Source organism: Chiloscyllium plagiosum, chromosome 8, assembly GCF_004010195.1.
Source record: "Chiloscyllium plagiosum isolate BGI_BamShark_2017 chromosome 8, ASM401019v2, whole genome shotgun sequence".
In the NCBI taxonomy this organism is placed as follows: Eukaryota; Metazoa; Chordata; class Chondrichthyes; order Orectolobiformes; family Hemiscylliidae; genus Chiloscyllium; species Chiloscyllium plagiosum.
Window position 1 is genome coordinate 100,711,813 of NC_057717.1, and position 15,708 is coordinate 100,727,520.

Here is a 15,708-nt window from a genome sequence, read left to right on the forward strand (position 1 = left end):
TTCCTCATTCCTGAAGAAGGGCTTATGCCCAAAACGTCGATTCTCCTGCTCCTTGGATGCTGCCTGACCTGCTGCGCTTTTCCAGCAACACATTTTCAGCTCTGATCTCCAGTATCTGCAATCCTCACTTTCTCCTAGTAGATTCTGGAACACCAGACTGGAAAATAACAAATAGAAATCAATTCAGAAAGGGAAGGAGGCAGAAACCAAGAGACTATAGGTCCAATAGCTTGATATCTGCCATGAAGGTGGTGTTAGAATTGACCATTAATCAAAGAATCCTAGAATCCCTACAGTTTGGAACCAGGCCATTCAGCTCATTGAGGGGCTACACTGCCCCTCTGAAGAGCATCCCACCCAGACCCACCCCATCTCTGTAACCTTGCATTCCCCATGGCTGACCCACCTAACCTATATATCCCAGAACACTGTGGGCAATTTTGCATGGCCAATCCACTTATCCTGAACATCTTTGAACTGTGGGAGGAAACTGGAGCACCCATCGGAAACCCACACAGACTCTGGGAGAATGTGCAAACTCCATACAGACAGCCGCACAAGGCTGGAATTGAACCCATATCCCTGGTGCAGTGAGGCAGGAACGCTAACCACTGAGCCAAAGGCTATTGTGCAAAGTAGGAGCACATGTAGTGGATAATAAAGCAAAAACCAATGTCAGCATAATGGGCATTTCTTTAATTGACAGGATGAAATTGTGGAGTCCTGTGGGGACTCAGCTTTTCATACTTCATTTTAAAGACTTAGATGAGGGGATCAAAGGTATGGTAGCTAATTTTGTAGATGACATAAAGATGGTTTGAAAATAAATTGTGAAGTGGACATGAGAAAATTCACATAGGCCAAGTGGACAAAATGGAGACTGGCAAATGGAGTACAATATGTGAAAATGTAAAGTTGTTTACTTTGACAGGAAGAATTTAAAAAGCAGCATATTGTTTAAATGGTGAAAGACTGCAGAATTCTGAGGCGCAGAGGGTTCCAGGTGTTCTAATGCACAAGTCACAAAATATTGGCATGCAGCTATAGCAAGTGACTGAGAAGGTTAATGGAATGCTATCCTTCATTATGAGGGGAAATGAAAATAAGAACAAGGATGTTATGTTACAGTCATATAGGGCAGCAGTGATATCACATCTCAAATATCATGTGCATTTTGGTCTCTTTGATTTAAGAAAAGATGTAAATAATTTGAGATGGTACAGAGGAGGTTTCCCAGACTGACTCCTAGAATTAATGGGTTATTTTATGAGGACAGGTTGGACAGATTGGACTTTCTTATCACTAGAATTCTGAATGATCTTGACAAGGTGAACATTGAAAGGAAGTTTCCTCTTGTGGGCGAATCCAATACTTGAAGGTACTATTTAAAAATTAAGGTCACCATTTTAGGACAGAGATGAGGAAATGTTTTTCTCTTGCAGGTTTGTTTGAATTTGGAATTCTCTGCCTCAGGAAACAGAAGAATATTGAATATTGAATTATTGAATATTTTTAAGGTGGAAGTGGATAGACTCTTATTGGACAAGGGAATCAAAGATTATCAAGCGTAGGTGGGAATTTTGAATTCAAAAAAACAAACAGATTGGCCATGATCGCCCACAGTGGGCGGCACGGTGGCACAGTGGTTAGCACTGCTGCCTCACAGCTCCAGAGACCCGGGTTCAACAAAGATTATCAAGCGTAGGTGGGAATTTTGAATTCAAAAAAACAAACAGATTGGCCATGATCTTATTAAATGGCAGAGCAAGCTTGAGGAGCTGAATAGCTTACTTTTGCTCTTCATTTGTGTGTCGTATATTAGAAAGCTCTGCTTGCACTTCTTGGAGAAAGTGAAATACAAATTAAACCTAGAAGATGGAATTAACTTGTTGCTCTGCAACACTAAGACCCAAAACTTTATTATCCTTGGACAAACAATTCCGAGTAGATGGAAATCAATGGCAAAAAGAGTATCCATTAACTGTATACTTTCAATTAGGCAGAAGGATAAAGCCAAAGGGTCTTCACTTCTTCGATTCTCTGACTGGATTTTGGTGACAAGAATGTTTTTTTCAGAAGTAAAAACATACTTAGGAGTAGATATCTTTGAAGTAAATAATCCAATTGTTGCTCAATCCTTGGACAGAAAACCAGTTCTGGGTGGAAGGGTTTAACTCTCCATGTCCTCCTTGTTCTAAGTATTAAGATTAATGTCTTAGGAGAAGTAATTAGCGAGGATAATGCTTCAGCCAGACAATGAAGGCATATGGCTAGCTAATGTTAATGACAAGCAGTTCCTGTTTCTATACCATTTCAGAACGCACCACAAGGGTGACCGTTTTCAAGTATGCTTCTTACACACAACTACTGCTCATCACTGGCTGTGTCCTGTGTTCAGTGGTTTCTCTCTGCTGACAGATAGGCACTGATCTGCAGAGAAATCAGAGCTTCTGGGGAGTCAACAACTGCACAAAAGCACAAACCTTTGAACTGCTGAAGATGTTTGTGAGGGAATTTAAAATCTTGCAAATCAAACAGTCTGTGAGCTATTATAATCAGAGTTCTTCTGCAAGTTGCTTCAATTCAATTCTTTCTTAAACAGAATACTCTACAAATTAAATAAAAAGGCAGAATATTTGAAATACACTTTGATCCTCACATCCATATTTTTGAAGGTTTTTAAGCATCTCTTACACCAGCATAAAAACCCCAACTCCAGCCAGGGTTCATTTAAGAGGGTTCTCAGCATTATGCAAATCTATTATCTATCCATTGGACCAATGTAAAATGAGGAAATATGAAAGCAGTCTTCTCCAGTGAAAGATTTTTGAAGCATTTGCCAGGAGCAAATTTACACATCATTAAGGAGAAACTTGCATTTATGTTATTCCTTCTACATCCTCATGATGGACCATAGGGGTTCACAACCAATGAAGACACTTTTAGGTATCATTCTTACATAATGGGAACTAATTTGCTTTTTGTAGATTTTCAACAAGATCCCACACAGCAGAAAAAAATCGGTAATTCTACTTTGAGGCATTGTGTTACTTAGGGGGATTTCACTGGGCACTAAGTAATGCCAAAGCTCCTGAGCTCAGTCTTTTGCATGGAAGTTGGGTAGTGGAAACCTGCAATTGAATGGAGCTTTCATTCTGACTTTGTGTGGCTGGAGAATGTTCAGTACTGACACTTAGTTATCATGAATAGAAGAGTGCCACACTGTGTTACATCAACCCTCCCACATATGCAGTTAACATTAATTGGTTTGCATTTATGACTCTCAACTCCAGTTATCATGCGAAAGAGACAGCTTAAATATATCCCATGGTAAATTCTGCTGAAAAATGCACAAACATCTTTAGATCTCAGACACTTAAATAAACAAAATTCTAGTCCTAAAGTGAGATGTTGCTTAGTTAACTAATAGTTCATTCCAAAAGCAGTAAAGTTATACTCATGATGAACATAAAATGTCAGGGTGCATTACTTTAGTATTCAATAGCAATAATGGTGCATATATTACATTTTAACCTCAATCCATATGGGCCTCATTGATCTTCAGGGTTATAAAGACTTTAACAGGCTAGATTTAAAGAAAAAGATCTAGTAGCACAGTGGGTAGCATAGAAGCTCTGAGTTCACATCCCACGCTAGGACTCAATGGTCAAGGAAGGTGTGTTCATAACACAGCCAAACAGGTGTACCATCAACCTGCAAATACTCTCAACACATGCAAGTGGTAAAAAGTTCCTGGCCAGTCGTATGATGGTAAGAAAACTGAAGCCTCTACCATCAATATCTGCAGCATGCTTGTAGAAGTACATGTTGCCGTAACAATTTGGACTCCTTAAAGCAGATCGGTTGGACAATTTGGATAGTTGGTCCAACCAGCTGACAGCCAGTAGCCCCAGATTGGTGTCAACAGCGTGGGATTTGATTCCTGCTCATTGAGGTTTCAAGGCTTTACAACCAGCTGGCTTCCCATACCTGTGGTGGAAGGTATGGTGCTGTGATTGAGATCTGCCGTCGGGCAGACAGCTGAAGAAGAAAGTATTTCTATCTGTGAGGAAGATCAAAACTAGGAATTGTAAGTATAAGATAGTCAGGGATAAATATAGCATGGAACCAGGGCAAAACGCTCTGACACAGGGAATCATGAGAATGCGGCACTTTCTACCCTGGATAATGATTGAGGAAAATGATTAGATTACTTACAGTGTGGAAACAGGCCCTTCGGCCCAACAAATCCACACCGCCCCGCCGAAGCACAACCCACCCATACCCCTACATTTACCCCTTACCTAACACTACGGGCAATTTAGCATGGCCAATTCACCTGACCTGCACATCTTTGGACTGTGGGAGGAAACCAGAGCACCCGGAGGAAACCCACGGAGTCACGGGGAGAATGTTGCAAACTCCACACAGTCAGTGGCCTGAGGCGGGAATTGAACCCGGGTCTCTGGCGCTGTGAGGCAGCAGTGCTAACCACTGTGCCACCGTGCCGCCCAAATGGTATGGATGCATTTGAGGAAATGCTAAACAATGCAGAGAGGAATATAATGTTTTAATGCTGGACTTAGACGATCAGTGAGAGAGGTGCATGTGCAACATAAACACTGATACAAACTACTTTGGCAAAATAGTCTGTTTCTATATTAAATGTAGCTTGCAAACACTTACTCTTTGAATATAACGGACAGTCATGGAGATCTGGCTCAGGGCTCGGGGCAGCTTTGTGGCTTCCAGTTACTGGGCAGGTTGCTTCCAGGTGTCTAACAGTCCCACACAACAAAATAACAGCAATCAATGGCAGCATTTTGGCACTTGCGTTGACTCTGAAAAAAAACCCATAAGGATGGAAAGTTAGGAATTTAAAAAAAATTTATAAAATTGCCCAACAACTCCCTTGATATCACTCTGATAGAAAGAACATTAGATGGGAAGGTAAATGGGACAGTCTGGATGAGAGGTGTAAAGTTACTCATCAAATATCAAAGCTGCAGTCTTTCTTGTTGTGCTTTTTGGTGTTCTCCACTAGACCAGAAATGATCGAGTGTTCCCAATCCTACAGATTATAGAACAGAAGGAAGTTTGTTCCCCACAGAGGATAGATTCATCGTGTGCCTAATTAATTACAATTTGGCAGTAAAGAACTGTAAGGAACTGCAACACGATTTTTCAACCATGAAACTTTAACCTCCATGAATAAGGCGATTAGGAAATAAGAAAGATTTGCATTTATATAGCACCCTTCACCACCTCACGATGCCCTATATGCTTTATGGCCAATGGAGCATTTTTGAAGCATACACCTTATTAAAAAATACACCTGATTTGTGCATAAATGAATAGCAAAATGGTAATAGCCAGATAATCAGTTTTTAAGTGATGTTAATGGAGGGATAGCTATCCTGCTGCTCTTTGGAACAGAACTAAGGAGATTCTGTTTTACGTATATCTGACATGGAATTTGGAACTTTAATATTTCACCTAAAAGATGGTCCCTGCAACTATGCAACGTTCCCTTGTTGGAGTGTCAGCCTAGATTTTGTGCTGCAGTCTCTGGAATAGGATATGAACCTGTGATCTTCTAATTTAACTTAACAACCGAGCTTCCATGCATTCTTCCTGCTACTGAAACCCTGCCTTTTAGCTTAGCTCTACCAAAAAACTGAAGTTTTCCAAGCAGTAAGGAATAAATAAATATTCACTGCGCTGGTCCTATGAAACTGTAGGCACTCAACTCACTACATTGTCAGCTAACTTTATAACAGTAGTTCGATGAGGAGCCTTTATTGAAGTAAAGAAAACATCTGTAGACTGACATATTCCACTGAATAAAGAGTACATGGTGCTTATGGCATGTAAGTCATTCACTATTTTTCTTTGCAATACTATTCATCATCAAACTGTCTTGCAGGACTGAATCTCTGTAGCTGTCAAGAGTGTTGTTTTCAGTACAAAGAATAAACAAGTTAAGGGTTAGACACTGGCTTTACAATTTTGAGAACTTGAATTGGTATAAAGGTCCAATCTGGTTCTGGCTGTTGATATGCAAGTCCTTTGTGGATTGGGATTGAGCTGTCGCAGTCCAATTCCAAGACCATAGCACAACGAACATGCACTGTTTCCCTAATGCTTTGTGGCAAATGGGGGGGAAATGTCACAGAGAGGGCATTCTTCTGAGTTGCAGCAGTATAGAGAGAGCTTCCTTCTGTAAATAACTGCATCATTCTGACCCAGGACTGACTGATGCTGCCACTGATGACTAATGTGCAAAGTGCCCCAGTCCCCATTGCTAAATCTCATCCTGGTAATTGTAAAGCTCATCTCAACAGATTTAGCAAAGGCCTACTTAGGTTAGACAAAAGTAAAAATTGTTGGAGAAACTCAGCTGGTCTGGCAGCATCTGTGTCAAGAAAGCAGAGTTAACATTTCCGATCCAGTGACCCTTCTTCAGAATCACTTCTTATGTTAATAGATCCATTTTTTTTACAAAAACAAAATGATTAATTCATGAACTGTGTTCAAGCATTTGGAGAGGAGGATTGCAAGTGTAAAATAGTTTGGAAGGCAAAGCATTGCATGACTAACTATGGTGTGAGCTCACTCTGATGTCTTGGAGCTTTGTGTTAATGCCATATACTGTTATGTGAAAGATAACAGATGATTCCCAGCTAATTATAAAACAGTAATCCAATTGAGAGGTTCACTGATGTCATAATTCACAAGACTGAAACTTGAGCAGTTTAGTTTCAGTCAGTACCCAAGGATTAGATAATGGTCTTAACCCTTTGTAACACTGCCTGTCTCCTCTCCAGCCCTAGATCATTTACTGTCTACGCTTTTATCTTCTTTAAATTCATCTATTTCAATTTGCTCCATTCACCCTTCATATCAAGCTGTTTCAAAAATCTGCTGACCCTATCCTAACTCTCTCAGAGCCTCCTTTACATTTCATAGATTCTCACTGGCCTTCACAGGCTCCCATTTTTAAAATACTCATCCTCGTTTCCAAATTGCTTTGTCCCCTCCCTATCTTTACATTGTTACTCTCTTGGCCTCTGCACCACTCCAAGACTGACCTTTAGAAAATCAGGAATTTGTATCTCCCCCATTGTGAACCACCATATCTTCAGCTGCCTAATCCCTGAACTCTGAAATTCCCTCCTTCAACCCAACATTTCTCTCTTCTTTAAGATGGTCATTAAATCCTACCTCCTGGAACATGCGACTAGAAATTTGGTCGAATATTTCCATGTGGGTTGATATCAGGTTTTATTTGATAACACTACCGTGCAAAATATTTTTAGATGTTTTACTGTATTAATGATGTTATATAAATTCAAGTCTTTGTTGTGATGCTCTCATCCAGTTTGGGGACCCAGACGGCAGCTGTAACCATTCTTTTATGCTAGTCTGCTTTTATAGAGTAAAATTAAATCAGCAGAGATTGATTTTATTCATCTAGAGACATTATGTACGTTATGTATTTCCAATATCTTAGTTTCAGGTTGTCTAAAGGATTTTTTAAAATAAATTGCTCGTTCATGGAATGTGGGTGTTCAGGCCAGCATTTATTACCTTTCACTAATTTCCTCTTGAGATGCTGAACCACCTTTTGAAAAGCAAAAATGTAGCTCACTTGGTCATTTCAAAAGGCAGTTACAAGTCAAACAAATTAGAATCATAGAGTCATAGAGATGTACAGCATGGAAACAGACCCTTCGGTCCAACCCATCCATGCCGACCAGATATCCCAAACCAACCTAGTGCCATCTGCCAGCACTTGGCCCATATCCCTCCAAACCCCTTCCTATTCATATACCCATCCAGGTGCCTTTTAAATGTTGCAATTGTATCAGCCTTCACCGCTTCCTCTGGCAGCTCATTCCATACACATACCACCATGACATGTGTCTGGAGTCAGGTGTATGCCAGGCCAGGGAAGGATGGTGGATTTCCTTCTCAATAGATTATTAGCAAACCAAATAAGCTTTTACAACAATAGATGTTGATATAATTATCACTACTACTGCAACTAGCTTTCAATTCCAGTTTACAGTCATTTAACTCAAAATTTTATCCATGATATGGAGATGCCGGAGTTGGACTGGGATGGGCAAGGTCAAAAATCGAACAGGGCCTGTTTCCAGACTGTAAGTAATCTAATAATTAACCAGGTTATAGTTCAAGAGGTTTATTTAAAATTGCAAGCTTTTGGAGCTTAGCTGAGGAAGGAGCTGAGCTCCGATAGCTTGCAATTTCAAATAAACCTTTGGACTATAACTTTGTGTCATTTAATTAAATCCCATCAGTTTCCAGAGCAGGATGAGCACCCGTATCCCTACAGTATTAACCTGAACTGATGAATTGCTGAGCCCATTGATATTAAAACTACACCAACATCTGCCCTTAAATATTAGTGGCTGTCTTGCACTACCATCCAAGATGAATTTCTGGGTCTTGTGCTTGGGGCATCATTCAACTGAAAGCTGGGCTTGAATGCGATTTCCCACCAATTTGCAAAAACTCACACACTGAATTCACACATGAAAAATGCTTATGTGAAAGAGCTATCAAAATAGGTATTAGCACATACGGAATCTGAATTGATATCATCACAATAGGAAGAGGCATAGACCACATGATGAAACAGACCTTAGGACATCCCAAAACCAACAAAGGACTTTTGAAGTGAAGTCACTATTGTAATATAGTAAGGTGGCAGCTCCCACAAAAAGTAGTGTGGTCATGACCAGATAATCTGTTTTAGTGATGTTGGTCGTGTGACAAATGTTGGCCTGGACACTGGGGATTATGCTCCAACTCTTCTTCAATCGGCTAGTTTCACTGTCACCATCAATGATACTAACTTTATATTCAAGATTTGAATTTGAATTTCCACAGCTACCATGGTGACCTTTGAGTTCATGGTTACAAAGTGTTCATCTAAACATCTAAATTATTAGGCTTTTAACATCAAGTATGCTAAAATAATCAAAGTCCAGTTTTTCAAAACTTGTTTCAAATCTGAAATGGGCAATAGAAGTTTCAGAAAGTAAATATGATACTGGGGGAGAAAATATTTGGCAATATGAAACATTAAAAAGGAGCATTAAAAGTCATACAAATGTCTGAGCAAGGAACAAGAATAGACCATTTGGCCTTTGTACCTGTTCTGCTCTTGTGTCAATTCATGGCTGATCTAATTTTAACCTCAACTCTTCATTCCTGCATGTCCCTGACAATCTTTCATTCTCTCCGAAGGCAGGAATCTATCTAAATATTTTGAATGGCAGAAGTAAAGATTCTGCATCCACTGCCTTTTGAAGAAGGAAATTCCAAAGACTCTCAACCCTCAGAGAAAATAAGTTTCCTCACCTTGTTCTTAAGTGGATGATCTCTTATTTTTAAATTATGACCCCAAGTATTAGATTCTCTCACAAGAGGAAACACCCTTTTGAATTTTGGATGTAAAGGTCATTCAGTCCTTCTGCTATTCATTTAGGCGATAACTGATCTGTAGGTTGGCTCATTTGCCTGCCTTAGTTTCATAACACTTGCCTGGCAGAAATCGATCAATCATAGTGTATAAACTTTCAATTGATGTTCCGTCTCATCAGGATTTTGTGGGAGAGAGTTTCATATTTCGACTGCCCTTCTTGACATCATCCCTTGAATGACTAAACTAAAAGCAAATTTAAATGATGGAGTTTTAAGTTGCAGGTAACCATTTTTCTTTACAGCAGTATTTACATCTCAGAAATGGGCCATACAAAGTCTGTGCTTCACGTGCACCTCTTCCTATCTTCATCTCACCCTTTCACCTCTGCACATACTTTCCTAACTTTTCTTAATGTAATCATTCCATGCCTTTTAACCATTCTCTGTTGAGGCAGGTTCCATATTCCAATCACTCTTTGTGCGATGATGCTTTATCTGAATACTCTACTGTATTTATTACTGATATTGCTTTCTTTAATAACATTGACACTTGGTTTAGGATTCATACAAGTGGAACAATCTTCTGTTAGAAGATTGCGGCCTAAGGCATATGGCAGGACAGTCATCGAGGGAGCAAAATATCGCCTCCTACAGATGGACGTTACAGTAAAATGCCATCTCCATATCTAGATGATTCAGGCATTTGCCATTATTTCAGGAAATGCAGGAACCCCTCGTATTCCCCATCAATGCTTCCTGCTTGCAGCAGTACCAAAGCAAACTAATTGGTCATACATGGTAACACTGACTCTGCAATACTGCTGTGTTGGCTTATAGAACAATGACTGCCAATCTTTGAAGCTAATCTGCACATAGAAAGATACTACTTGAGTATTTGATTTAATACTTATGGATTGGTATGATGTAAAATTGGTGCTTGAATCTGGCCACAACATGAGTTTATTTCTACATTGCCACAGAGAAAGTTGAAACTAATCAAACTTCAGTCTCTTGCGAGACCTCAGGTTAGACTTACTATGTAACTCAGAAGTAATTTACTAGCTATTAAGTATCATGTATTAAACCTATAATGTTTAACAATACCAAAGATATCTCTGCCAAGGACTTAATGTGGGCATCCTTCCCCACTTGGCATCAGTAGCTCAGACTAATACTAATAAGGATTTGTGGCAGTTAACCTATCAAGGCACCTGAGTTGGTCTTATGAACATGTGCTCAACATATACCATGTATGTTCTATGGATGTCAATGCAATGAACAGATGGTGTGTTCATGATATTCTTTGAGGGACAAATATTGACCAGTACACCAGATAGATCCTTCTTTCAACAATGCTAGGGGTTCATTTACATCTACCTGAAGGGGCAGACAGGCTTTGGTTGAACATCTCAACCAAAATGCTAACAGTGACCATGCAGAATTCCCTCAGTACTTGGGACAATGAGTGTAGTCATGGAGGGGGAGGGGGGGGGAGAAGAGCAGGGTCAAGAACAGGGACCACCCAACTGAAAAGAGATATAATGCAGTGGCACTTTTGAAATACAAATTACCCATTGTATCACATGCAAGAACAAAGTGAACTCAACAGCTCAATGCCTCTTTAACAGGTTAGGCCCCTTTAAAAGGTGCTGATTAATCATATCCAACACATTTGGAAATTTATGACAATAACACATTACAAAAATGTGTAAAGTTTTGGTGACTGACGAAAAGGGTCAATATATTAACAGTAGGAAAGTGGAATTGAGACCGAGACAAGAACAGCCATGATCTTATTGACTGGAGCAAGTTTGAGGAGCCAAATGTGCTGCTCCTATTTCTTATGACCTTCGTCCCATGGACAACAGCCTGCAGTGAACATTTTGCAGCATGCTTTGTTTATTTATTGTTTTGAATCTTTGCGTTTCACAGAGATTTTATTTTTCTTAAGTGCTAAGGTTTAGAAGGGTGATCTTGGTGGGACTATGTGATAGTTTGCGCCTGTTATATCATGATTCAACGTATTCCAAATGACAGGACGTCTTGGAATATCGACAGGACAGAGGCCTCACCTTTTACCCTGTCTGCTTTTCATCTGGTTGTGGGACTGTAAATTTAGGCAGGCTGCAGAATGAACTGCCATCCATTGATGCTCGACATTCTAAAAAGGCCACCTGGTTCCTGACATTTTTCACCTGGAGCGCTAAAATGTCCTTTCATAATCCCAGAGTTGTGATATAATTCAGACAAACTAATACTTTCGTGAAATCTACCTTTCTGCTACTTTGACAATGTATTCTCCTGCTGTTTGATGGGTGTCCAGAATTAAAAAAGACTCCTTTGCAGACCATGTTGATGTTGTTCCATGTTGTAACATTGAGCCTAGTGTTAATTCATGGAATCATAGAATCCTACAGAGCAGGCAGAGGCCATTCGGCCCATTGAGTCTGCACCAGCTCTCTGAAAAGCATCTCACCTCGGCCCATCCTATCTCTGCGACTCCATATTTACCATGGCTAGTTCACCTACCCTGGTCACTCTGGGGCAATTTAGGAAGGCCAATCCACCTAACCTACACATCTTTGCACAATACCTTAACTGTTGGCTAATGTTGTACATAAAGTTAGTATTGCAGGGATGGATAGATGGCTTAGCATTGGTGCTCACTTGTCCTGAATACTTGTCTCTGTCCTCAAACAGTAAAATCACTGGATGACAGAGACTTGTCCATTTGGGTCTATCCAAGACAGTTTCTCCAAGTCTAAGGTGAGCTTTCCAATTGTGGTGTCAGTGGGTTCATTAATATCTGTCATAATTTGACCCAAATTAATTTCACACCAATGTTTATATATTCTTCTCCACAGTAAATTTCACAGTTTATGAAAGAAGGTACAATATTCTCTTCAGACAAAAGGCTTCTGAGACTAAAGATCTCAAATGAAAGAAAAGTCTGCCAGCAGTGCACAAATGTTAAACAGCATCTGTGAAGGTTGAGCCCTCTGCAGTGAAGAACAAAACTTGTAAAATACACCTTAATGCTGAATGATTGCGACCTTTTTTTGATTAGCTGGGTTGGCAGCCCAGGAGGTCAGGGGGACACAGCCTGCGGCTGTCACACGGAGTTGAGCTTAACACTGGAGGTCAGACTTTTTAAAATGCTTCAGTAACGGAGTTACCATTCGTTGGAAAAGAATCATAGAATTCCTACAGTGTGGAAGCAGGCCATTCCGCCCATCGAGTTAACCCCGACCCTCCGAAGAGCATCCTCTCTCCATCTACCCTATCCCTGCATTTCCCATGGCTAACCCACTTTAACTTGCACAGCCGAGGTCACGATGGGGCAATTTAGAGATTCGAAAAGATTTAACCAAAAAAAAAGGAACAGGCCAGAAGCTCAAAGTCATTCGATAATACCACAGATTTGTTCCATCTTTCACCCCTAACATCCCGGCTTTTAATAACACATTTTAGGTGGATCGTCATTAGCCCCTGCCTGAAAACTGTGTGGCCGCTTCCACCTTGACTTTACTGAGTGTGTGTCCCGCTTAGACCTGAAAGCAGGGGTGAGGCAATATTGACAATCCCCCGGATCTCACACTCCAGATGGTTTATCTTTCTCTAAAACTCTTTATCCAATTTAAAAAAAGATATTTCTAAGAGTGCTTATTTTGCTTTTAACAATGTGTTTCATGAATAATTTTTTTTAAAAAAAGTAAGTGCCAAATTGTATTTAATTTGGGAGCACTGTTGAATTTCCCAAGTCAATTCTGATCCGGTTGTTCAAAAACATTTCTCGCTCTAACATCGGACTCTTTTTTTAATTTTAAACGGATCGTATTTTGTTTATGCTTGCCCTCCTTAGACTGATATTCAACCCTGCTCCCGGTTACCGGTGATCGCAATCGCCTCACACCGAATCATTCGTTTTAATCCTCGCTCTTATTAAGCCGAATTAAAAGAGGTCCCGTCTCCTCCCGCCCCGAACGCTTCAATTTCAGGACATTCACTCCGTGTAAATTTCATGTCAGCCAGTTTAACATCAGACCCCCAACAACAACAACAAAAATCCGCATATCCACTGCCTCCATTCGTGCTTTGCCTGGGTTGGAGATTAACCATCGCTGTTCACTGACTGCAAGGATAGCTGGAGGCTTGACGCAATTTTTTTTTAAATATTAAAAAAAATCGATTCCATTTCATTGCCTTCCCTTCCCAAAACAAAATCTGGACAGCGAAGCAAAACACTTTCCTAATTTTTAACAATTTAAACCGCACGTTAAATATTCATTTTTTTTGGGGGGGGGGGAAGGGGGGTGAGAGAGGGGGATAAATCGACAGACCGTCCCAAGAGTTCACCCGTTCACCATTAAAACATGACCAACATTCAATCCAGCAGCGAGATGAGGGATCGAGCCCGGCAACTGCTTGGGTTTTACCCGAGTCCGAAATATTTCAGGCAAAAAAAAGATTTCAAAACAAAAACCACTGTGACCATTGTAACCCACCGGCTAAATTATCGCCCGTTCTAACGTTGCCGGTACCTGCGAATCACAGCCGCTTTCCCAGGTGTTGGGTCTCTGTCCGACTTGTGGGTGGGGAGGACACTGGAAGATGATCACTGCCTCTGGCTCAACTCGGACGGGGTGTGCGTCTGTCAGTTCACGGGAAGCACTCTACCTAGTCTTAGCGTCTCCCGCCAGCATCTCTCGCTGCCTGCTCTCACTACCACAGTGATGCATCAGGGGCTGAGGGAGGAGCTGAGATGCATCTGCTAAACCCAACCTCCCCCACCCCGATCGAATAGAGAGAGGGGGGAAAAAAAAATCACATTATTATAACGCAATGAACCGTGGGAAATCAAATGAGCTTTATAAAATATATTTTAAAAAGAACCATGATCTCAGCTAAAGGACGTCAGTAGTTCTGAGATTGCGGGCCATCTCTGTAGTTTTTCCTTCACAGCACCTTCGACAGTGCAGCACCCCCTCAGTCCAGCACCGGAGTCTGAACTCAGTCTTCAGTCTTCTCGAATCCAGAACCTTGGGATAGGGAGGTAAGAGCGAGTGAGCCACACCTGATGGGGGCAAGTCTCACACAAGTCAAACACTAGCCCCAGACTGTAATTTACAATGTTGCAACTCTTATTGACACAAGTAGATAAAACAAAGGTATAAATCATTATATCGAGTAGAGAGCAGATGGGAAGGATAGGGGTTGGGCTGCACTCCTGTTCTGATGTTCACTCTGCAGTTGTCATGCTTTGAGTGGGGTTGCAAATAGAGTCATAGAGATAGATGTACAGCATGGAAGCAGACTCTTTGGTCCAACCCGTCCAAACCCTTTCTATTCATAAACCCATCCAAATGCCTTTTAAATGTTGCAATTGTATTAGCCTCCACCACTTCCTCTGGCAGCTTATTCCATGCACGTACCACCCTCTGTGTGAAAAAGTTGCCTCTTTTATATCTTTCCCCTCTCGCCCTAAACCTATGCCCTCAAGTTCTGGACTCCCTGACCCCAGGGAAAAGACTTTGTCTATTTATCCTATCCATGCCCCTCATGATTTTGTAAACCTCTATAAGTTCACCCCTCAATCTCCGACGCTCCAGGGAAAACAGCCCCAGCCTGTTCAGCCGAGTTTAGGATTGGGTGACAAACAAAAGCTGGACATTCAGGTGAGACTGAGAAGGTCGGTGGATGGGTTGGTCATCTAGCATGTTTTCAAATTTCCTCCATGGCCTTCCCTTTTCCAACCTCCATGTCTTCCTCCAACCTGTATTCTCAAATCTCAATTCTGAAGAAGGGTCACCAGACCTGAAATGCTAACTTGCTTTTTCTCCACAGATGCTGCCACACCTCTGATTTTCTCTTGCAATTTCTGTTTTTGGTTCTGATTTTCAACATCTGCAATTCTTTGGGGTTTTTTTGTCTTAAATCTTGCTCTCTTCCAATTCTGGCTTCTTACACATCTTCTGATTTTCTACATGGCACTGTTGATGGTTGCAGCATCCTGGTCCCTGAACTCTGGAATTCTCTCAAATACCTCTCCACATTTCCCTTTTCCTTAAAGCTGCTTCGTAAAACTGATTATTTCAACTAAGTTGTTTGGCCAATTGTCCTAAAATGTGGCTCTGTGTATAAACTAACTGAAGACAGAAACAGAGTTAACTTCTCGTGTCCATTACAACTCTTCTTCAGAACTTCAATTCTGAAGCACAGTCATACTGGACTCAAAATATTAACTTTGTCTATCTG

General features: G+C 40.8%; 1 protein-coding gene across 2 annotated transcripts in view; it reads right to left on the reverse strand.

The window, feature by feature from the left end:
• The window catches only part of rtbdn (retbindin), a 56,032-nt gene extending 41,812 nt beyond the window's left edge, over positions 1-14,220 (reverse strand). Inside the window, exons 1-2 of one of the 2 annotated variants that reach the window (XM_043694923.1) lie at positions 13,959-14,220; positions 4,687-4,841 (exon numbers count right to left, since the gene is read on the reverse strand). In XM_043694923.1, coding sequence (XP_043550858.1) covers positions 4,687-4,822 — 136 coding nt within the window. In that variant the 5' untranslated portion in view covers positions 4,823-4,841; positions 13,959-14,220. The remainder of the gene's footprint in view (positions 1-4,686; positions 4,842-13,958) is intronic. The other variant, XM_043694920.1, reaches the window with a different exon arrangement.
• Positions 14,221-15,708: the final 1,488 nt, after the last annotated feature.